The 23600-nt window shown below is 37.3% G+C and overlaps 1 protein-coding gene across 2 annotated transcripts in view; it reads left to right on the top strand.

Annotated features, from left to right (window-relative positions):
- The window catches only part of TDRD5 (tudor domain containing 5), a 95746-nt gene that overhangs the window by 10866 nt on the left and 61280 nt on the right, over window positions 1-23600 (top strand). For both annotated transcript variants that reach the window (XM_049634053.1, XM_049634054.1), the window contains exons 5-6: window positions 9349-9432; window positions 11729-11785. In XM_049634053.1, the coding sequence (XP_049490010.1) occupies window positions 9349-9432; window positions 11729-11785 (141 nt within the window). The remainder of the gene's footprint in view (window positions 1-9348; window positions 9433-11728; window positions 11786-23600) is intronic.

The raw sequence follows: 23600 nt of genomic DNA on the forward strand, positions 1-23600 counted from the left end.
CCCCCCCCCCCCCCCCATCAACCCTCAGTTCTCAGTTTTTAAGGGTCTTTTATGTTTTGGCTCCCTCCCTTTCTAACACTTTTTTTCTTCCCCTTCTTCATGGTCTTCTGTTAAGTTTCTCAGGATCCACATAAGAGTGAAAACATATGGTATCTGTTTCTATGTATGACTTATTTCACTTAGCATAACACTTTCCAGTTCCATCCACGTTGCTACAAAGGGCCAGATTTCATTCTTTCTCATTGCCACGTAGTACTCCATTGTGTATATAAACCACAATTTCTTTATCCATTCATCAGTTGATGGACATTTAGGCTCTTTCCATAATTTGGCTATTGTTGAGAGTGCTGCTATAAACATTGGGGTACAAGTGCCCCTATGCATCAGTACTCCTGTATCCCTTGGGTAAATTCCTAGCAGTGCTATTGCTGGGCCATAGGGCAGATATATTTTAAATTTTTTGAGGAACCTCCACACTGTTTTCCACAGCGGCTGCACCAGTTTGCATTCCCACTAACAGTACAAGAGGGTTCCCATTTCTCCACATCCTCTCCAACATCTATAGTCTCCTGATTTGTTCATTTTAGCTGTTTTCACTGGCGTGAGGTGGTATCTGAGTGTGGTTTTGATTTGTATTTCCCTGATGAGCGACATTGAGCATCTTTTCATGTGCCTGTTGGCCATCTGGATGTCTTTGGGGAAGTGTCTCTTGATGTTTTCTGCCCATTTCTTCACTGGATTATTTGTTTTTCGGGTGTGGAGTTTGGTGAGCTCTTTATAGATTGGATACTAGCCCTTTGTCCGATATGTCATTTGCAAATATCTTTTCCCATTCCGTTGGTTGCCTTTTAGTTTTGTTGATTGTTTCCTTTGCTTTGCAGAAGCTTATTATCTTGATGAGGTCCCAGTAGTTTATTTTTGCTTTTAATTCCCTTGCCTTTGGGGATGTGTCGAGTAAGAAATTGCTGCGGCTGAGGTCAGAGAAGTTTTTCCCTGCTTTCTCCTCTAGGGTTTTGATAGTTTCCTGTCTCACATTCAGGTCCTTTATCCATTTTGAGTTTATTTTTGTGCATGGTGTAAGAAAGTGGTCTAGTTTCATTCTTCATGTTGCTGTCCAGTTCTCCCAGCACCATTTATTAAAGGGACTGTCTTTTTTCCATTGGATATTCTTTCCTGCTTTGTCAAAGATGAGTTGGCCATACTTTTGTGGGTCTAATTCTGGGGTTTCTATCCTATTCCATTGGTCTATGTGTCTGTTTTTGTGCCAATACCATGCTGTCTTGATGATTACAGCTTTGTAGTAGAGGCTGAAGTCTGGGATTGTGATGCCTCCCACTTTGGTCTTCAATATTACTTTGGCTATTCAGGGCCTTTTGTGATTCCATACAAATTTTATGATTGCTTGTTCTAGCTCCGAGAAGAATGCTGGTGCAATTTTGATTGGGATTGCATTGAATGTGTAGATTGCTTTGGGTAGCATTGACATTTTGACAATATTTATTCTTCCAGTCCATGAGCATGGAATGTTTTTCCATTTCTTTATATCTTCTTCAATTTCCTTCATAAGCTTTCTATAGTTTTCAGCATACAGATCTTTTATATCTTTAGTTAGGTTTATTCCTAGGTATTTTATGCTTCTTGGTGCAATTGTGAATGGGATCAGTTTCTTTATTTGTCTTTCTGTTGCTTCATTATTAGTGTATAAGAAAGCAACTGATTTCTGTACATTGATTTTGTATCCTGCAAATTTCCTGAATTCATGTATCAGTTCTAGCAGACTTTTGGTGGAGTCTGTTGGGTTTTCCATGTATAATATCATTTAATATTGTTATAAATCTATTCTCCTATGCTTATAAAGGAAACATATATACTTGTAGAGTTTTGAGTAGGAACAGCTAGTAAACTCCTCTATAATTTTGAAGAAATGGCAAGTTGTACTTTTATAAATAGGATCTTCAGAAAGGTAATACCTTTGTGGGTAGCTCTAGACTGAAGGTTTTCTCTGGACTGTCTTAGTCACTAGTGCTTCCATAATAAAGTAACTTAGATCAGGTAGCTTTAAACAACAGAAATTTATTTTCTCACAGTTGTGAAGGCTGGAAGTTCCAGACTGGGGCGATAACGTAGCTGTGTTCTGCTGAGAGTTCTCTTGCTGGCTTGCCCCTTCTCGCAGTGTGCTCACATGGCCTTTCCTCAGTGTGTGCACATGGAGGAGACCAAGCTCTCTGGTTTCTCTTTTTGTAGGGGTGCTAATCCCATCACCACAAAAAAAAAATTACATTGGGGGTTAGGCCTTTAAAATACGAATTTCAGGAAACATAATACCTATCCTAACAAAGCAAAACTCAGAATGATTGAGTCCAAATAAATTAACTGTGTGAAGCTCCACAATGAATAAGTTTGTTTTGGCTTTTCCAATGTTTGAAGTTATTTCCATTTTCCAAATTTATTGTATTGATTAAAAATTCCCGAACAAAATATTAGAGAATGATATAGCATGTTTTTTGGAGAGTTTATAGAATTGGGTGGGACTGTGTGTTTAGCCATCAGAGCCAGGGAATAACAAATGCAAAGTCTAGGACCTTTGCTCCTGGCATGGCTCCAGGGAGAAGGGTGAGAAAGATGCACATACACTTCTTCTATATCTTTTCTCCTTTGAGTTTCATCCTGTGTTTTGCAGCTCCAAGAATTCCTCGTAGCTGCTGTCTAATAACCACATTTCACTTCTGGGTGAAGTTTTTGCCATTGGAACTATTTAAATCTTGTTCCAAAGAGTTGGCTCTCATTCTTGAACTATGTATTTTAATTTGGCAGCAGACCATACTCTACATAATTACCAGATCTTGCATAATCCTATTTGTAAAAAGTACAACTTCCATTTCTTCAAAATTTTAGATCAGTTTGCTATGTGTTTTTGATCAAAACTCCACATGTATTTATGAGCATAGAAAAAGAACAGATCTATAACAAATTTAAATTATGAATTTACAGACTTCTTTTTGATCATCTGTATTTCACGTATTTCCAGTGAACACGTTATTTTGTAATAAGGAAAACATGTTGTTAAAAAGAAGAAAAATAAGTTTCTCCTTTGTAAAATGAGGGTTAGTATTTTTTTCATCTTTCACCTTCAAGAGAAACAGCCAGGGTGGTCACTAGTACCTACCCTTTGTCCATTGTAATGCTTTGTTTCACAAAGGAAATGGTTAGAACAGTTTAAAGCCTCTTTTGCAAGATACGAATAATCTTTTTACCACATTCTATTAAATTTCCTTTAGATTGACTGAAGGGAAGTTTGGATGGAGATGCAAATGTGAGTAGGTGAGAATGGATTAGCTGTATTTTCTAGTGAATGAAGCTTCCTGTAGTCCTACATCACAGGTAACCATAGTGTTACTGTTATTGTGAATAGGTCATGGCCTGTAACAATGGCCGGGGTTTGGTCGGGGAACAGGGATCTGACATTTCTAGGTTGTCTAGCTTTAAGAGTACCCCATCCCACCCTTCCCCACCCTACCCCACCCTACCCCACCCTACCCCATCTTACATAGTAGAAAACTTCATTGTAACATTCAGCATGAGGTTTAAAGTAGGTAAACCTGGAATTATAAAAAGATCTCGCCTTAAACGAATTAAAAATCAGGGCTGGGTGTTAGTTTGCACCTAACTTTTAATTTGCAACCAAACAATTTGGTAGTTTCTGTGTGAATAAGGAGGTGTGCTTGGTTATTGCATATAAGAAAGGATACTTCTTTTATCTCGCTTGGTGACCTGGCTCAACTATCCTGTAAGAGTATCTTCCCTCAACAAGCAGCTGGATACGCTAAACAGTTCCTGTCGGCAGGAGCCGTTCCTGGCTTCATTAATGCAGTTCTCTGGCCAACTCAAAGTAGCTGTTCACTATCTCGTTTTCTTGTGAGTTTGGGTGAAGTTTTTAGTATGGCAAGTCACATTCCGTGCTGCCTGGCTTTTAGTCAGATGAGGTATCTGGCAAATATTTAAGCAGTTGAAAGCTTTGCTTCCGTGTGTGTATTGGTGCCAGTTTTGTGATCTTTATAAGAAATGTGTTCATGTTGTACCATATGGCCAAAGGGCTGGAGCATATTCCTCTAAGATGTCACTTCTGTACCTACCTTCTTTTCAAAATGCTTCCACCCTCATGTTTCTAAATAGCACCCAGGTGTCTGTTTTTAAAACCTTTTTTTCTTATTACAAAAGTAATATAGATTGATTATAGAAGTTTTGAAATACAAGAAGGCACAGAAGAAAATAAAAATCACCTGTACTTTTATCATCCAGAAAAGCTGATTTTTTAAAATTTAAATTTCAGTTCGCTAACATAGTGTAATTAGTTTCAGGTGTTTAATATAGTGATTCAACCCTTCATACAACACCTGGTGCTCATTGCAAGTGCCCTCCTTAATCCCTATCACCTATTGACCCCTTCGCCTCTCTAGCCATCATCTGGTTCTCTGTAGTTAAAGGTCTGTTTCTTGGTGTGCCTCTTTTCCCCCCGCTTTGCTTGTTTGTTTTGTTTCTTCAAGTTCACATATGAGTGAAATCATATGGTATTTTTCTTGCCCTGACTTATTTCAAAAAGGATACCTACACTCAGATGTTTATAATATCATTATCTACAATAGCCAAATTATGGAAATAGCCTGTGTCCATTGACTGATGAATGGATAAGGAAGATGTGGTATATACATACACTGGAATATTATTCAACCATAAAAAAGAATGAAATCTTGCCATTTCCAATGATGTACATAGAGCTAGAGAGTATTATGCTAAGTACTTTTTCTTTTTTTAAATAGAATCATTCTGGTCCAGGTTTGTGACCTGCTTTTTTAAGTCATAACTGTGAATTGTGAACATCCCACACTGTTAAATATTGTAATGCAACATAATTAAAAAATTGTTTTTAGTGTCTATTTTTGAGAGAGAGAGAGACAGAGAGAGACAGAGCATGAGCAGGGGAGGGACAGAGAAAGAGGGAGACACAATTCGAAGCAGACTCCAGGCTCTGAGCTGTCAGCACAGAGCCCAACGTGGGGCTCAGACTGAGGAACCATGAGATCATGACCTGAGCCGAAGGTGGACACTTAACCGACTGAACCACCCAGGTGCCCCACCAATACAATTTTTAATGGGAGTAGGATGCACCATAATGTATTTAACTTGTAACTTTTGTTAGGCACTAAGGCTGTTTCTAGTGTTTGCTATTAAAAATAGCCTTGTGGGGGCACCTCGCTGGTTCAGTCAGTAGAGTGTGTGAGTCTTAATCTCAGGGTCATGAGTTTAAGCTCCACGTTGGGCATGGAGCCTAGTTAAAAAAATAAAAATAGCCTTGTGATGAAAATCTTGTTCAAATTTGCATATATCCGCTACTCCACAGAATAAATTTCTAGAGCAACAGTCACTGCATCAAAAGGAGTGTGTATTTTTATGTGGTTAAGTTGTCCTCGTAAAAGTTTCAGGTAGCACTGAGATAAGGTGCGTAAGGAATGTGCTTCTTGTACCTTTGATGATACTCAGTATCTCTCCCTCACCACCAACCCAGTATGTTCGGTCTCCCAATGCTTTTCTAATGCCTTCTGGCATATTATCCCTTCATAACACTCTGTGGATCTTTTCATGATATTTTTTATAATTGCAATTATATTTATGATTGTTTCATGTCTGTCTCTCCACACCAGACTGCAAGTTCCAGGAGGGCAGTGACCATATCTAGTTTATTGACCCCTACAGTGTGCAGCACATAGTATGTGTTCAGTACATTTTTGTTGAATGAATGGGCATTATTATAAAATTAATTTTCCAATATGATAGGTAACTATATTGGACTATTGTCTTTTTATGAGCTTGATGCTTTTATTGCTTAATATTTATCAGTTGCCTATTTAAGTCTTTATCCTTTTTTCTGGGGAGTCCATCTTTTTGATTCAAAGTTCTTCTCTGCCTCTTTGTTCCTAGAGGCTCCTCTCTGAATATGGTATTTTTTCGCATCACTTTCCATCTTTATTTATGCCCTGATAATGTTTTGTTCACTTGATTTATTCATTCTTTTTGTTTGGTATTTAGGCATCTGGGACTGGAGGATTATTGAAATCAGAGGCCCCTCTTGATTACTTTCCTTATGTCAGTCACTGATTACCTTCCTTTCTTACCCCTGCCCCCGGCCCCCATTTTAATTTCTACCCTCCAATTATAGATATCTCCAAGATTAACTGGACTTTAAAAAAATCTCCCCACCCCATTCAGTTTAAAGTTAGCTTAATATAGTGGTCTAGCTTGAGGCTAAAACCCAGTTTTTTACTTTTTAAAAAAAAATTAAAAAAAATTTTTTTAATGTTTATTCACATTTGAGAGAGAGAGAGACAGAGCACAAGCTGGGGTTGAGGGCAGAGAGAGGAGGAGATACAGAATCTGAAGGAGGCTCCAGGCTCTGAACTGTCAGTACAGAGCCCGATGTGGGGCTTGAACTCACGAACCACGAGCTCGTGACGTGAGCCAAAGTCAGACATTTAACCAACTGAGCCACCCAGGCACCCTGAAGAAAAATTTTTTTTTAATGTTTATTTTTGAGAGAGAGAGAGAGAGTGAGAGAGAGAGAGAGAGAGAAAGAGAAGGGCAGAGAGAGAGGGAGATACAGAATCCAAAAGCAGGCTCCAGGCTCCAAGCTGTCGATACAGAGCCTGATGTGGGGCTCGAACTCAGGAACTGTGAGATCGTGACCTGAGCTGAAGTCGGACACTTAACCGACTGAGCCACCCAGGCGCCCCTGTTGTGTTGTTTTTTTTGTTTTTTTTGTTTTTTTCCTTCTTGAGAAACACTCTGTTCCTAGGTAAGAGCATTGTAAACCCAGGCTTGGTAACTGTTTTCTCTAAAGGGCCACATGGTAAATATTTGAGGCGCTGTTATAAACACCCAACTCTGCCCTTGTGGTGCGAAAAGCAATCATGTGAATAATGTGTAAATGAGTGAGTGTGGCCATGTTCCATTAAAACTTTATGAATACTGGAATTTGAATTTCATATAATTTTCGTGTGTCACAAAATATTATTTTCTCCCCTAGCTGTTTAAAAATGTTGAGACAATTTTTAGCTTGTGATTTGCCTGTTACAAGCCATAGTTCAGAGGGAAAAATGACATTTGTAATCCTCATCCTGTTACCTCCCAGTTTCTCAAGCTTTTGGAATTGATTGAAAAACAGCAAAATCCTATCTTTGTGTTCCCAGGTCCTTTTTCCTTCTAAACTGTATAGTCTTTGAGGCTGTTTCCCTGGCCTCTTCCTATTCATCCCTCAGCAGTTCCCTCCTTTGCACGGTGTTCTTTCCTAATTTCCCGGATTCCATGTCCCACCTTTGTCGTGCCCCCTCTCTCTAGTCTGACTTGCTTAGTGCCCTGGTGAAGACGCCAGCCCTCAGTTTTCGTGGCCTCCCAGTTGGTCGTCCACCCTCCCAGTATCATTTTCTGCTGCTGCCAGATTAAACTTCTGATGATGCCTCTCCCCTGCTAAAAATCTCCAACATATGGATTTGTCTACATAACCTGGTGAAACTCCTTAGTTTGGCATCTGAAGTATTCTGTAGTACTTCCTTCTCCTTTTGTCAGTGTTCTCTTCTGCTCTTTCCTTATTCCCTTCAGGCAAATTATTATTATTTTATTCCTTTTTTCCTGTGTTCATGAAGTTTCTTATACCTTTATTGCCTTCTCTACCGCCCTTCTCTGTGATGTTCCCCGGCTCTTCAAAAAGGAAGCCTTTGTTATATTTATAACTTAGTGTGATAATATGTCCTTGTGCAATTCTGCACCTCTTCAGTGATGCTCAGAGTCAGCCTTAGCTTATAGTGGTTTATCCATTTATCTCCTTTCCCTACTTAATTTTAAGGGGCTTGAGAAGAATGGCACTGAGGTGACTGTGTGTGTGTGTGTGTGTGTGTGTGTCCCCTGAAACACCTAGCACAGTGATAAGAAGTTGTTGTATTGAATCTTCAAATGAGGGGAGCATGTTGGGATGTGAAGAATCCGTTACCTTTAGATGCTCTTACTGTTCACTGGGGGAGCTTTAGGGGGTTATCTCATGGCGATTCAGAAGATGTATGAAGAACATAAGCCCAAGGGCTGAGGCTTTTTGTGAAAGCTAGTGATATAATAATCTTAGGAACCTAATCCGCCCCCCCCATCCCCTTTCCCTGTCAACCTTAAGAGATAGTGAAATTCATTTTTCAGATGAGGAAACTGAGACCTAAAAAGGTTACACAGTTTGTAACTAATAACAGGCCAAGTGTCAACAAGAAGAAAGATGAAAAAATGCAAAGTTTAGAAGGAAAAAGTATTAATAATGTTTGCATCTGTGTGATAAAATTTTAGGTAATTTGTTGTTTTTCTCTTTTGTGTCTTTTCTAACATATTTTTTCCACTCATTGTCTTTAAACATAACTGCATGATCTTTCATTCCACTTTAGATCTCCCTGCTGTAGCTGTTCCCTGGGTGTGGGCTGTCTGCATATGCTCTGTGCTTCTCTGACCATGCTTGCCTATGCTTCCAGCTTGCTTTTCCGAGTATTCCTGTACATCTTCTGCCTTACTGGGGCCTCTCCATGCCATTGGCTTCTCTCAGCTAAAATCCTGAGTCCCCTGTTGTCTTAACTTTGGCCTCTCCTGTTTTCCTTTAGAACTGCCGGTCTGTTGCCCTTGCACAGTCCTCCATCATTTTCTCGCCTTTATTTTTCTACTGTCTCAACTGCCTGAACTTTCTTCCCCTTCCCTCTAACTCTTAGGAATGGGCCTTGCTGCCCAACTCACAGAGAATACTGAAGTCATCAGGTAGTAACTCCACCTGACCCCGCATTCTGTATCCTATGCCTCCTGGTTCTTTCTCTCTTTTTTTTCTACTACAGCAGAAGAGCTTTTCCTTCTTGCCAGGCTCAGGTGCTTTCCTGCCTCCCAGGGACCTTCCATCATCCAGTCTCTTCCTTGCATTTGGCATTCACTAAGCATATGTTTAGTAAACACTGAATTTTTTTAAATAGAAGGAAACTAGTAACAAGAATCCTTTCTGGGTACGAGTAGGAGATTGAAAAATTGGATACTCTAGAATCTAATTGTTAAAGAGAATGTTAATTATTCTGGAAAATTGAGAGTGTTTAGTTTTATAGATTCCATCTATTTTAGAGGTATTTTACATGGTGTGAAATGCTACAGTGCCTCTTAAGAACAATGTTTTACCCATTTGATTGAAATAAAATGTCGTGTGGTAGATGTTTCCTTTTACATATTGTTCATATTTATCTTTGATCTTTTTGGATTATAACCTGAACTACTTTTTTTTTTTTTTCATAGTTGGAGAACACATTCAAATCAGTTATTGCACAAATTGGGCCTGGAGGGACTATCAATCCAGAACTAAAACATAAGATAAAATTGGTAAGTATTTTCTGTTTCTGGGAAATGAATAGGGATGATTGATTGTACAATTTAAAAATTTTTTAATGTTGGTTTGTTTTTGAAAGAGCACAAGCAAGGGAGGGGTAGAGAGAGAGGGAGACACAGAATCCACAGCAGGTTCCAGGCTCTCAGCTGTCAGCACAGAGACAGATGTGGGACTCAAACTCACAAACTGCTAGATCATGACCTGAGCTGAAAAGTTGGCGTTGAACAGACTAAGCCACCCAGGCACCTCTAATTATATATTTAGATCTCATTTGTGGTTAAATTTAATTTGCCTGTAAATATTTATTAGTTTTACACATATACCTGATCTTTTCAAATATATAGCAAATGGAGTGGCTATTCGTTTAAGATCAGAAAAAAAAATACCCACTCCTAAAATTTTTTAATGTTTTCAAAATTATTTTAAAAATTGAAGTGCCAGAAATGCTGCCTGCCTTTTGTTCTTCCCTTTACCCCAATAAATTGTTAGCAAACAGTTCAAGGTCTTTACAGTATCAGTTTCGTACATATGTATGTCAAATATTCTAAAAGTTATGTGGCATTTTACTCTGTTGATGTACTATGTTTCATTTATAAGATGTGCAGTTAATTAAATTGGGTTATTCTAGCCTTGGCTATTAAAAAATACTACAGGTAATGTCCTCAAACATGTATCTAGAAGTAGACTTGCTAAAGGTATTGAATAGTGTCGTTTTGGTCATTAATACCTAATTACCCTCTAAAAGGTTTGAACAGATTGACACCCCAAGTGACTGTGAAATGTTACTATCCAATTGGGTTTTTGTAATTTATACCCCTTGATTTTTACATTGAGCATCTTTTCATATGCTTAGTAGCCATTTGTATTTCTTATGTGAATTGCTTTTTCTTGTCTTTGGCTTAATGTGTTGTTTTTCCCAATTAACTTGTGAAAGTTCTTTGCCTGTTACGTATCAGGCTAAAGGGTATGTACACTTGAAATTTTGGCAGGAGCTATTCTTATTTGAATGATCAGAGTGCCATTACAACTCTTACTGCTTTTGAAGTTATTCCATTTCTGATGTCATGATTTTACTGGGAGAAATGCAAAAACCATGGTGCATTCAAATCCTGCTTTTTTGTTTGGACATTTGACCATGTATCCAACGATTATTTAAGGATGTTGAATATGATTTTTTTATGGTAATAAAAAGGAGAAAAATTAAGTATTCACTGGTAAAGCATTGGTTAAATTAACTACCCAAACTAGACAACATCATGTGGCTCATAAAAATGTTTCTTTATCTCTCACTTAATTTACATGGGAGTATCTTCTGGACATATTGTTAGACTTTAAAAACAGGGTTTATAGAATAGCATGTTAAGTGTTGTCCTTTCATGTAAAATCATGTGTAATGTGTGTGTACATAAAGGGGTTTCTAAAAGGATGATTTCTGAAAACCAGCAGCAGGTATCTCTGGGTCACAGGATTTTGGAGTCATTTTTATATTTTTCTGAAACTTGATTTAGACTTTTTAATTAAATATGTAAAATTTGGAAAAATCTGGGAAAACAAAGCTTTTTATACTTCAAGGGGATAGAATAAGTTTGCTTTTAGGAATTTTTCCTAAAAATTGGACAAGTGTGAAAGATGCAAATAAGAGAATAATTATAAGATTTGTGATGATAACAAACAGGACACAACCATAAAGAGAGGATCTAGTAAATAAATTTAAATATATTGAATTATTAGAAAACCCTATAACCAGTAAATATGTTGATCCGTATTTACTGCCATGGAAAGATGGTGGTATGATAATAAAAACTTGTTATGGAAATGACCTTATTTTTTATATTAAATATAGATATTTTTATGTGCATATGGACAACAATGACTATGGATAATTTTTTTCTTTGCTTAGTGGTATTTTTTCAAAGTTTTCTATAGTGTCCATTGTATTTTTTCCTTCCATTTAAAATACTTGAAGCTATGCTGTAAGGTATTTATTTTATGTGAGCTAAAGCTAAATATGTTTGCTAAAGATTTGTAGGAATTTCTGGAGAGCTGTGGCATTGCAGTGTTATGTAAGAATGATTTCCCACTCTGGAAACATTGGAAATCACTGCCTTTGTTTGGTTATAACCTTTTTTAAAACTGGAAACTGATCTAAATTATTGTGACTTTTAATTCATTCACTCAATAATTTTTTTTTTACCTTTATTACTATTTAAGTTTATACTGTTTTATTTTAATACTTTGTTAGCAGCATCCTAATGGTGTCTATTTATATTGCATTTTATTTTCTATTAGGTTGTATCCAAATTTCCAGAGGGTTTGCTTATTTCTAAACTTCTTGGAGAGTTTGAGGTGAGTATTTTTTTTTTTTTTTAATGGCTTATGTTTCTTGTGATGGATAGAAATTTTGTTGCCACTCCTGGGATCTTCCAAGTGTGTGCCCTAGAACTTAAATATTTTGTTTTGCATTTTGGTATCCTTTTCTTTAGCAAAGGAGTTAAGAATATGGTGCTTTGTAAGTACTTCATTATACATAGGAAGGATATCTTTACCACTTAGAATTATTATTAGAATCAAAGTTAATTTATTTTTAAGGCCTGACAATACCAAGTGTTAGTCGGCATGTGGAGAAACCAAATACGTCCTCCACTGCTTGTGCAACAGAGCCCCTTTGGAGAGCATTTTGTCAGTATCAAGTAAAGTTGAAGATTTGCACCCCCAGTGATCCAGCATTTCCACTTCTAATGTACACTCTAGAGAAACTGCTGCATGTGTGCACATGCACACATATGTAAGATGTGCACGTGGCAGCAGAGTAAAAACTGGAAACAGATTAAACGACTGTCATAGGAAGATGGATAAATTGAGGTGGACATTGATGCACTGGAATAATACACAGTAGATAAAATGAACTAGGTTTGTTGTGCAATGCAGATCATTTTTGGAGCCATCTGTTGAGTGAAAAAAATCAAGCTGCAGAAGGGTAATTCAGTTATTACTGTAAATCCAATTAAAAAAAATGCTAAGACCTGTATGAGTTCTATGCCAAGCTGCATTCTGACTGCTTTTCATATTGTAATTCATTTGACTTTCACAACAGACTGAGGCACACAGCAGTGACTTGCCTAAGGGTCACATAGCCAGTAACAGGTAGATCCAGGATTTGAACCCCAGGCATCCTGGCTTCAGAATCCTAAATCTTAACTACTGTGCCATGAAAACTGTCATATATTCGCAGATAAAAACACAGATATTGTGATATACTACCACATAATAGTTAAGATACATTAACCTTTATGTGCTAGTTAAAAAAATTTTTTTTTAATGTTTATTTTGGGAGACTGAGAGAGGCAGAGCATGAGTGGGGGAGGGGCAGAGAGAGAGAGGGAGATACAGAATCTGAAGGAGGCTCCAGGCTCTAGGCTCTGAGCTGTCAGCACAGAGCCTGACCTGGGGCTCAAACCCATGAACAGCGAGATCATGACTCAGATGCTTACCTGACTGAGCCACCCAGGTGCCCCTGTGCTAGTTTATAAATGATACGTAAAGTCAGGATATTATTTACTCAGAGAGTTTTGTGAAGTTGTAATGACTTCAAAATGAAATGCTTAGAACAGTGCCTGCCATTGCTCAATAAATATTAACTCTTAGAAGAAAAAGAAAGATTGAAAAGACACACATCATGGCTTGGGGTAGTGATAGAGAAAGCTTAACACTGTTTAAAAAAAATGAATCTTTTAGAGCCACACAGTTTATTTCAAATGAACTTAAGGGCTCTTTTTTTTTTAATCAGAAAATTAACTTATCTAATGAAATTCCAGAAAAAAGTCTATAATAGAATATGACTTAATTATCACAAATCTATGGATGAAATCAATCTCCTATGCCAGATTCATAACTCAAAGTGAATAGTTTTATACCACAAATGTAGCTTATGATAAAGTTCATGGCATTAAGGTTGCAAGTCAGCAATCTTGGAGAAATTAAAACAAACCTTTTAGGCTAGTATCCAAAATCTATAAAGAGCTCCCCAAACTCCACACCCGAAAAACAAATAACCCAGTGAAGAAATGGGCAGAAAATATGAATAGACACTTCTCTAAAGAAGACATCGGATGGCCAACAGGCACATGAAAAGATGCTCAACGTTGCTCCTCATCAGGGAAATACAAATCAAAACCACACTCAGATATCACCTCACGCCAGTCAGAGTGGCCAAAATGAACAAATCAGGAGACTATAGATGCTGGAGAGGATGTGGAGAAACGGGAAGCCTCTTGCACTGTTGGTGGGAATGCAAATTGGTGCAGCCACTCTGGAAAACAGTGTGGAGGTTCCTCAAAAAATTAAAAATAGACCTACCTATGACCCAGCAGTAGCACTGCTAGGAATTTACCCAAGAGATACAGGAGTACTGATGCATAAGGGCACTTGTACCCCAATGTTTCTAGCAGCACTCTCAACAATAGCCAAATTATGGAAAGAGCCTAAATGTCCATCAACTGATGAATGGATAAAGAAATTGTGGTTTATATACACAATGGAGTACTATGTGGCAATGAGAAAGAATGAAATATGGCCCTTTGTAGCAACGTGGATGGAACTGGAGAGTGTTATGCTAAGTGAAATAAGCCATATCTGTATGGCAGATCTGAAAGACAGATACCATATGTTTTCACTCTTATATGGATCCTGAGAAACTTAACAGAAACCCATGGGGGAGGGGAAGGAAAAAAAAAAAAAAGAGGTTAGAGTGGGAGAAAGCCAAAGCATAAGAGACTTAAAAACTGAGAACAAACTGAGGGTTGATGGGGGGTGGGTGATGGGTATTGAGGAGGGTACCTTTTGGGATGAGCACTGGGTGTTTTATGGAAACCAATTTGACAATAAATTTCATATATTGAAAAAAAAACCTTTTAATGTTACAGCAGAGCTCTTTGCTCTTCCTAGTAAACAGATTTATGCAGAAATTCACCTTGATGATTAGAAGTATATACTAAGTATAGATTTAATTTAACTTTTGTTCTAACTTGTGGAAACACTTGCTTAACCTTTATTTATGCAACATGATATAAAAGCTACCTTTATGATTTGCTCTCTTGAAATACCTGGTGAGTAGTCTGTCATTTGTTCAAGATCCCTTGTTAAATTGCTAATTGAAGGGAAGATACAGTGCAGTGGCAGCATAGTTTTTGGCTTCTCCTGAGGCTCCACATAAAGAGAGAAAACCAGATAGCAAAACCAGAACTCCACTGATAATATCTACAACAAAACTGGGTAATATATTTTCTAAGAACAATTGTGTGGGGAGTAGTTACCAGCAGCCACAAGGTCTTACTGATACCAGTGTCTGTGTCAGGGTAAAAGAGGGAAGCAGGGGAGCCAATGTCTGATGGATTTAGAAACAAAAAACTATGAAATAACCATCAGATATTCAGTAGATAGTACAGCAAGCCATTTTGAAAACAGCAGCTGAGACTGGATAATATTTTGATATATCTAATAGCAGAGAGTGCAAAGCACATGTATCTAAAAGCAGGGAGTGTTTCATGGTAAGCCTTGAATTAGGCTGGAACATATAGTTACCTGTGAATTCTTGAAATGGACAGGCCAAAACTCTCTTCCAGATAGGACCAAAAATGAGGGAGAAATTGAGCAGGATAGGGACCATAGAAAAAGAAGAGTCCAGATGTAAGTAGGATTAAGGGAAAAGAGCCAGGACGCTTGAAAAACAAGCTACTATATATATATTTTTTATTCATTTTTAAATTTGAATGTAATTGACAACGTTGCATTAGTTTCAGGTGTACCACATAGCAACTTGACAAGTTTAAATATAATGCTGTGTTTACTGAAAGTGTAGCTACCATCTGTCACCATACAATACTGTTATAATATCATGGACTGTATTTCTTGTGCTGTGCCTTAATTTCTGTGACTTATTCTGTAACTAGAAGCCTGTATCTCCCACTTCCCTTTACCCATTTGGCCCCTCCATTCCATCCCCTCCCATCAGTTTTTTCTGTGTGTTTACAAGTCTGATTCTGCTTTTTGTTCTTTGTTTGTTTGTTTGTTTTTTAGATTTCACATATAGTGAACTTATATGGTATTTGTCTCTGACTTATTTCACTTAGCATAATACCTTTTAGATCCATCCATGTTGTTGGCAAGATCCCATTCTTTTTTATGATTGTGTAATTGTGTGTGTACACCACATATTCCTTATCCATTCATCTACTGATGGATTCTTAGGTTGCTTCCATATCTTGGATATTGTAAATAATGCTGCAATAAATATAGGGGTGCATAAATTAGTGTTTTCATTTTCTTTGGGTAAATTACCCAATAGCGGAATTATTGGATTATCCTGTATTTCTATTTTTAATTTTTTGAGGGATATCTACAGTGGTTATAGTAGGATACTATATTTTTTAACAGTATATGAAAATAGTAGAAGAAGGAACTCTGTGTAGCAGAAAAGCCATCCAGAGTGATGTTTTACAAATTAGGAGAAAGAATTTCACCTAAAACATGCAACAGAAGAGGATCAGGGTCAAACCTCTTCATTGTGTTAAGAAAAAAGAGAAGAAGAAGTAGAATATATTTACAGGTAGTGAAAGTATATCAGAAACACATGCCCCTAGTACAGATCAAAACTGAATCTTCTTTTTCAAAATGATACATTGAGAAAGTGATATAATACATGATATAAAACATAAATCCAAAATACATGAGTTTGAAAATAAGGTAATAATAGACTGGAAAGAATGGGAAATGAAAGAAAAAGTCATTTCCAAAATGAAGACTAAACTGCAAAGATGACGAGAGCAAAAATGCAACAGATAATGCTCTCAGAAAAACAAATATGAGGAACCTTTTGAAAATCAAAAGGAAATGAAGGAAACACTGGGCATCCAGGCATAAAAAAGTCTGTAAGGTTTTTGAAATATAGTGAGAAACTCAGGTATGCAAATAAACTAAGATGATACTATGAGTAGCATATATTGGAACAGTCTTGAACGTATTACCAATTCTGGACGTAGCGTAAAAAAACTGTCTGAAGTTACTAGATCAATATCTAAAAGTAGGCAGAAACTGGACAGGATTCAGTATTTGCAAGAGGGAAGGCTCCCACCCTGTTTTTGTTTTGGCACCTCTTGTTTGCCTAGATTTTGTCCTGATTGTGGTTCCCATCCAATGTTTGGAATTTGGACAAAAAAATCAGAAGTTTTTACTTCCTTAAGTAACCAAAGGAGCTACATAAGCAGCTGAGAAATGAGAAATTTTAGGATGGAGACAGCTACAGAGAAGTTGCATCAAGTTCTGCACGTAAATTCTGCCCAAATCTCTGGCTGACAGTTGAACTGCACATAGGGTAGGCTCAAAGCAGCCTACTAAGGCTAAAAGAACTGAATATGTTTCGGCTGTTGACCATTACAGAGAGGCAAACTTTGTGTTTAAGTTCAGCCAAATTAATTCCCTGCTGAAACAAAGCAAAAAGCAATAGTCTTAAAAGGAATATAAATGATTCCTAAGTCTTTACACTCTATAATTCATGATGTCCAGGATATGAAACAAATTACTAAATATATTAAGAAACAAGAAAATGTGATCCTTGGTGAAGAGAAAAAGTAATGCAAACATTGGTAACGCAGATGTTGAAGTTAGAAAAAGCATTTTAAAGGCACTTTTATAGTCATATAAAAGGATATAAAGAAATACATGTTTTCAGCATTACCTTGATTTCAAAACCAGACAAAGATCCCATTAAAAAGGAAAGCTACAGACCAGTTTTCCTGATGAACATGGATGGAAAAATTCTCAAGAAGATATTAGCCAACCGGATCCAACAATACGTTAAAAAAATTTATTCACCATGATCAAGTGGGATTCATTCCTGGGCTGCAGGGCTGGTTCAGTATCCACAAATCAATCAGTGTGATACATCACATTAATAAAAGAAAGGACAAGAACCACATGATCCTCTCAATAGATGCAGAGAAAGGGTTTGACAAAATAAGGCATCCTTTCTTGATAAAAACCCTCAAGAAAGTAGGGATAGGAGGATCATATCTCAAGATCATAAGAGCTGTATATGAAAGACACACTGCTAATATCATCCTCAATGGCGAAAACCTGAGAGCTTTCCCCTTAAGATCAGGAACACAACAGGGATGTCCACTCTCACCACTGTTAATCAACATGGTATTGGAAGTCTTAGCCTCAGCAATCAGACAACACAAAGAAATAAAAGGCTTCCAACTCACAGAGGAAGTCAAAACGTTTTACTCTTTGCAGATGACATGATACTCTATATGGAAAACCCATAAGATTCCACTAAAAAACTGCTAGAACTGATCCATGAATTCAGCAGTGTCACAGGATATAAAATCAATGCACAGAAATTGGTTGCATTTCTATATACCAATAATGAAGTAGCAGAAAGAGAAATCAAGGAATTGATCCCGTTTACAATTGCACCAAAACCCATAAAATATCTAGGAATAAACCTGACTGAAGAGGTAAAAAATTTATACACTGAAAACCATAGAAAGCTTATGAAATAAATCGAAGACACACAAAAAAGTAAAAATACTCCATGCTTCTGGATAAGAAGAACAAATATTGTTAAAATGTCAATACTACCCAAAGCAATCTACATATTCAATGCAATCCCTATCAAAATAACACCAGCATTCGTCACCGAGTTAGAACAAACAGTCCTAAAATTTGTATGGAACCAGAAAAGACCCCAAATAGCCAAAGCAATCTTGAAAAAGAAAACCAAAGCAGGAGGCATCACAATTCTGGACTTCAAGCTGTATTACAAAGCTGTAATCATCAAGACAGTATGGTACTGGCACAAGAACAGACACTCAGATCAGTGGCACAGAACAGAGAACCCAGAAATGGACCCACAAACCTATGGCCAATTGATCTCTGACAAAGCAGAAAGAATATCCAATGGAATAAAGACAGTCTCTTCAGCAAGTGGTGCTGGGAAAACTGGACAGCGGCATGCAGAAAAATGAACCTGGACCACTTTCTTACACCATGCACAAAAATAAACTCAAAATGGGTGAAAGACCTCAATGTAAGACCAGAAGCCATCAAAATCCTTGAGGAGAAAGGCAGAACCCTCTGTGACCTAGGCTGCATCAACACGTCTCTGGAGGCAAGGGAAACAAAAGCAAAAATGAACTACTGGGATCTCATCAAGATAAAAAGCTTCTGCACAGTGAAGGAAACAATCAGCAAAACTAAAAGGCACCTGACAGAATGGAAGAAGATACTTGCAAACGACCTATCAGATAAAGGGTTAGTATCCAAAATCTATAAAGAACTTACCAAACTCAACACCCAAAAAACAAATAATCCAGTGAAGAAATGGGCAAAAGACATGAATAGACACTTCTCCAACGAAGACATCCAGATGGCCAACTGACACATGAAAAAGCTTCACATCACTCATCATCAGGGAAATACAAATCAAAACCACAATGAGATACCACCTCACACCCGTCAGAATGGCTAACATTAACAACTCAGGCAACAACAGATGTTGGAGAGGATGTGGATAAAGAGGAACCCTTTTATACTGCTGGTGGGAATGCAAACTGGTGCAACCACTCTGGAAAACAGTATGGAGGTTCCTTGAAAAATTAAGAATAGAACTACTCTATGACCCAGCAATTCCACTAAGTATTTATACAAAGGATACAGGTGTGCTGTTTCGAAGGGGTACATGCACCTCAATGTTTATAGCAGCGCTGTCAACAATGGCCAAAGTATAGAAAGAGCCCAAGTGTTCATTGACAGATGAATGGATAAAGAAGATATGGTGTGTATACACACACACACACACACACACACACACACACACACACACAATGGAGTACTACTCGGCAATCAAAAAGAATGAAATCTTTCCATTTGCAACAACGTGGATGGAACTAGAGTGTATTATGCCAAGCAAAACTGGAGAAAGACAAGTATCACGATTTCCACTCATGAGGAATTTAAGGTACAAAACAGATGAACGTAAGGGAAGCAAAAATAATATAAAACAGAGAGGGGGACAAAACATAAGAGACTCTTAAATATAAAGAACAAACTAAGTGTTGTTGCAGGGGTTATGGGTGGGGGGATGGGCTAATGGTCAGGGGGCATTAAGGAAGACACCTACTGGGATGAGCCCTTGGTGTTATATGTAGGGAATGAATCACTGGATTCTACTCCTCAAATCATAAGTGCACTATATGCTAACAACTAACTTGGATGTAAATTAAAAAAAAACTTTATTGTCACTGATATGAATATTAAGCAATTTTACTCTGTAAAAATGAATTCCTAGTGGGGAATTCCAATGTAGTTTGATACATTAAAGTTATTTTATGATTACTACACTAAAATTTTTTGAAGATTCTTCTCATTGAAAACCAAGAAAACCTTTGGTAATGACAAAGCAAAAGCTGATTGGAGGTTTTTGAAGTTAATGCTAATATGAATTTCAAGTTATTTTTACAGTGGCTTCATTCAATATGACAAGAACAAAATTTTTTAACTGTGTTGTTTTTATTGGTAATATTTTTCACCATCTTGAGTATTCCTCAGATGTTTTTAAGTTGAATAGTTATGAAATGGAGTATAAATTATTAACTTACTGAAATTTATATGTGTAATCACAAATGATGACAATCCTTACGAATTTTTCTTTCCCATGTAACCATGCACTGTTTTTTACAGAATTAAATATTGATGAAAACTTAAAAAATAAGAAAATAAAGTTAAATGAAGTCATGAGGTGAGGCTCTAATCCAGTAAGGCTGGTGTCCTTTTAAGAAGAGCAAGAGATACCAGGAGTGCGTGAGTGCAGAGTAAAGTCTATATGAGGGCACAGTGAAAAAGCAGCTGTCAGCAAGCCAAGGAGAAGCCTCCTTGCCATGTATTTGATCTTGAACTTTCCAGCCTCCAGACCTGTGAGAAAATAGAAAAGTCTGTTGTTTAAGCCCCCCCCCCCCATTTGTGGCATTTTGTTACAGCATCTCTGCTTATACTAATACAATATCTAAGATTTTTACCTATTTAAAAAAAATGCATATGCTCATATTGAATGAACAGATAAAATATGTTAATGGAGAAAAATGATTTTCTAGAACTGGAAATAATAGAAGTAAAAAATTCACTGTAGTATCTTAACAAATTGGAAATGGCAGAAGAAACCATCAGTGAACTTTAAGACAGATCAACAGAAATAATTCAATCTGAAGGACAGAGAAAATAAAGATAAGAAAAAAAGCAGAGTCTGAGAGACTGCTGGGAAAATACCAAGTGGTGTAACATATGTGTAATTGGTGTGGAGAGAAAGGACAAAATATTTGAAAATATGGCTGGAAATATTCCAAATTTTATGAAAAGTTTACAGATTTAAGAAGCCCAGATAATCCCACACAGTGAATACAAAGAAAACCTTACACAGGCACATTCTAGTCAAACTGCAGTAAACCAAAGATAATTAGAAAATTCTGAAAGAAGCCAGAGAAAAATGATTTTCAGAGAAAATCCTGAAAGCACCCAACAAAATGCACACGCTTGAACAATGATACAAATGATGACTGACTTCTCATTAAAAACAATAACAACTAGAAGATAGTGGAAGTATATCTTTAAAGTGCTCAAAGGAAAAATGTTAGGCCAATATTTTGTATCCAGTGATAGTGTCTTTTTTAATGTAATTAATTTTTTCTTTTATTTATTGAGAGAGCACTCAAACAAGGGAGGGGTAGAGGGGGAGAATCTTAAGCAGGCTCCACACTCAGTGTGGAGTCTGACGTGGGGCTCTGTTTCACACCTGTAAGATCATGATCTGAGCCAAAATCAAGAGTGAGATGCTCAACTGACTGAGTGAGAGACCCAAGTGCCCATCCAATGATGATATCTTTTAAGAATGAAAGTAAAATAAAGACATTTTCAAATCAAAAAATTGAGAATAGTAAGCAGTCCTGCACTATAAGAAATTCTAAAGAACTTTCTTCAGGAGCAATGAAATGATTCTAGATTGGACTTAAATCTGCAGGAAGAATTGAAGAGCACAGGAAATGGGTATATATGAGTTTTCTTTTTATTTATTTTTTAATTTACATCCAATTTAGTTAGCATATAGTGCAACAATGATTTCAGGGTTAGTTACCCATTTAGCCCATCCCCCCTTTCACAACCCCTCTAGTAGCCCTCTGTTCTCTATATTTAAGAGTCTCTTATGTTTTGTCCCCTCCATATTTTTATATTATTTTTGCTTCCCTTGTGTTCATCTGTTCTGTGTCTTAAAGTCTTCATATGAGTAAAGTCATATGGTATTTGTCTTTCTCTAATTTCGCTTAGCATAATAACCTCTAGTTCCATCCACATATTGTAAATGGCAAGATTTAATTCTTTTTGGTTGCCGAGTAGTACTCCGTGTGTGTGTGTGTGTGTGTGCATGCATGTGTGTGCGCGCGCCACATCTTCTTTATCCATTCATTCATCGGTGGACATTTGGGCTCTTTCCATACTTTGGCTATTGTTGATAGTGCTGCTACAAACATTGGGGTGCATGTGTCCCTTTGAAACAGCACACCTGTATCCCTTGGATAAATACCTGGTAGTGCAATTGCTGGGTCGTAGGGTAGTTCTATTTTTAATTTTTTGAAGAACCTCCATACTATTTTCCAGAGTGGCTGCACCAGTTTGTATTCCCACCAGCAGTGTAAAAGAGATCCTCTTTCTCCACATCCTCTCCAACATCTGTTGTTGCCTGAGTTGTTAATGTTAGCTATTCTGACGGGTGTGAGGTGGTATCTCATTGTGGTTTTGATTTGTATTTCCCTGATGATGAATGATGTGGAGCATTTTTTCATGTGTCAGTTGGCCATCTGCATGTCTTCTTTGGGGAAGTGTCTATTCATGTCTTCTGCCCATTTCTTCACTAGATTATTTGTTTTTTGGGTGTTGAGTTTGGTAAGTTCTTTATAGATTTTGGATACTAACCCTTTATCTGATGTGTTGTTTGCAAGTATTTTCTCCCATTCTGTCAGGTGCCTTTTAGTTTTGCTGATTGTTTCCTTTGCTATGCAGAAGCTTTTTATTTTGATGAGGTCCCAATTGTTCATTTTTGCATTTGTTTCCCTTGCCTCTGGAGACGTGTTGAGTAAGAAATTGCTGCGGCTAAGATCAAAGAGGTTTTTGCCTACTTCTCAAGGATTTAAAAAAAATTTTTTTTAATGTTTGTTATTGAGAGACGGACACAAAGCATGAGTGGGGGAGGGGTGGTGTGGGGAGACACAGAATCTGAAATAGGCACCAGGCCCTGAACTGTCAGCACAGAGCCCGACATGGGGCTCGAACTCACGGACTGTGAGATCATGACCTGAACCAAAGTCAGTCGCCTAACCAACTGAGCCACCCAGGTGCCCCTCTTCTCAAGGATTTTGGTGACTTCCTGTTACATTTAGGTCTTTCATCCATTTTGAGTTTATTTTTGTGTATGGTGTAAGAAAGTGGTCCAGGTTCATTTTTCTGCATGTTGCTGTCCAGTTTTCCCAGCACCACTTGCTGAAGAGACTGTCTTTACTGCCTTGTCAAAGATTAGTTGGCCATATGTTTGTGGGTCCATTTCTGGGTTCTCTGTTCCATTGGTCTGAATGTCCATTCTTGTGCCAGTACCATACTGTCTTGATGATTACAGCTTTGTAATACAGCTTGAAGTCCAAAATTGTGATGCCTCCTGCTTTGGTTTTCTTTTTCAAGATTGCTTTGGCTATTTGGGGTCTTTTCTGGTTCCATACAAATTTTAGGGCTGTTTGTTCTAACTCGGTGAAGAATGCTTGTGTTATTTTGATAGGGATTGCATTGAATATGTAGATTGCTTTGGGTAGTATTAACATTTTAACAATATTTGTTCTTATCCAGGAGCATGGAATATTTTCCATTTTTTTGTGTCGTCTTCAATTTATTTCATAAGCTTTCTATGGTTTTCAGTGTATAGATTTTTCACCTCTTTGGTTAAATTTATTCCTAGGTATTTTACGGTTTTTGGTGTATATGACTTCTTTCATCAATTAAATATATGACTGCTTAAAGCAAAAATTATTACATAATTGGGTTTGTAACATGTAGGTGCAATACATGT

Source organism: Panthera uncia, chromosome F1 (genome assembly GCF_023721935.1).
Source record: "Panthera uncia isolate 11264 chromosome F1, Puncia_PCG_1.0, whole genome shotgun sequence".
NCBI classification, from domain to species: domain Eukaryota; kingdom Metazoa; phylum Chordata; class Mammalia; order Carnivora; family Felidae; genus Panthera; species Panthera uncia.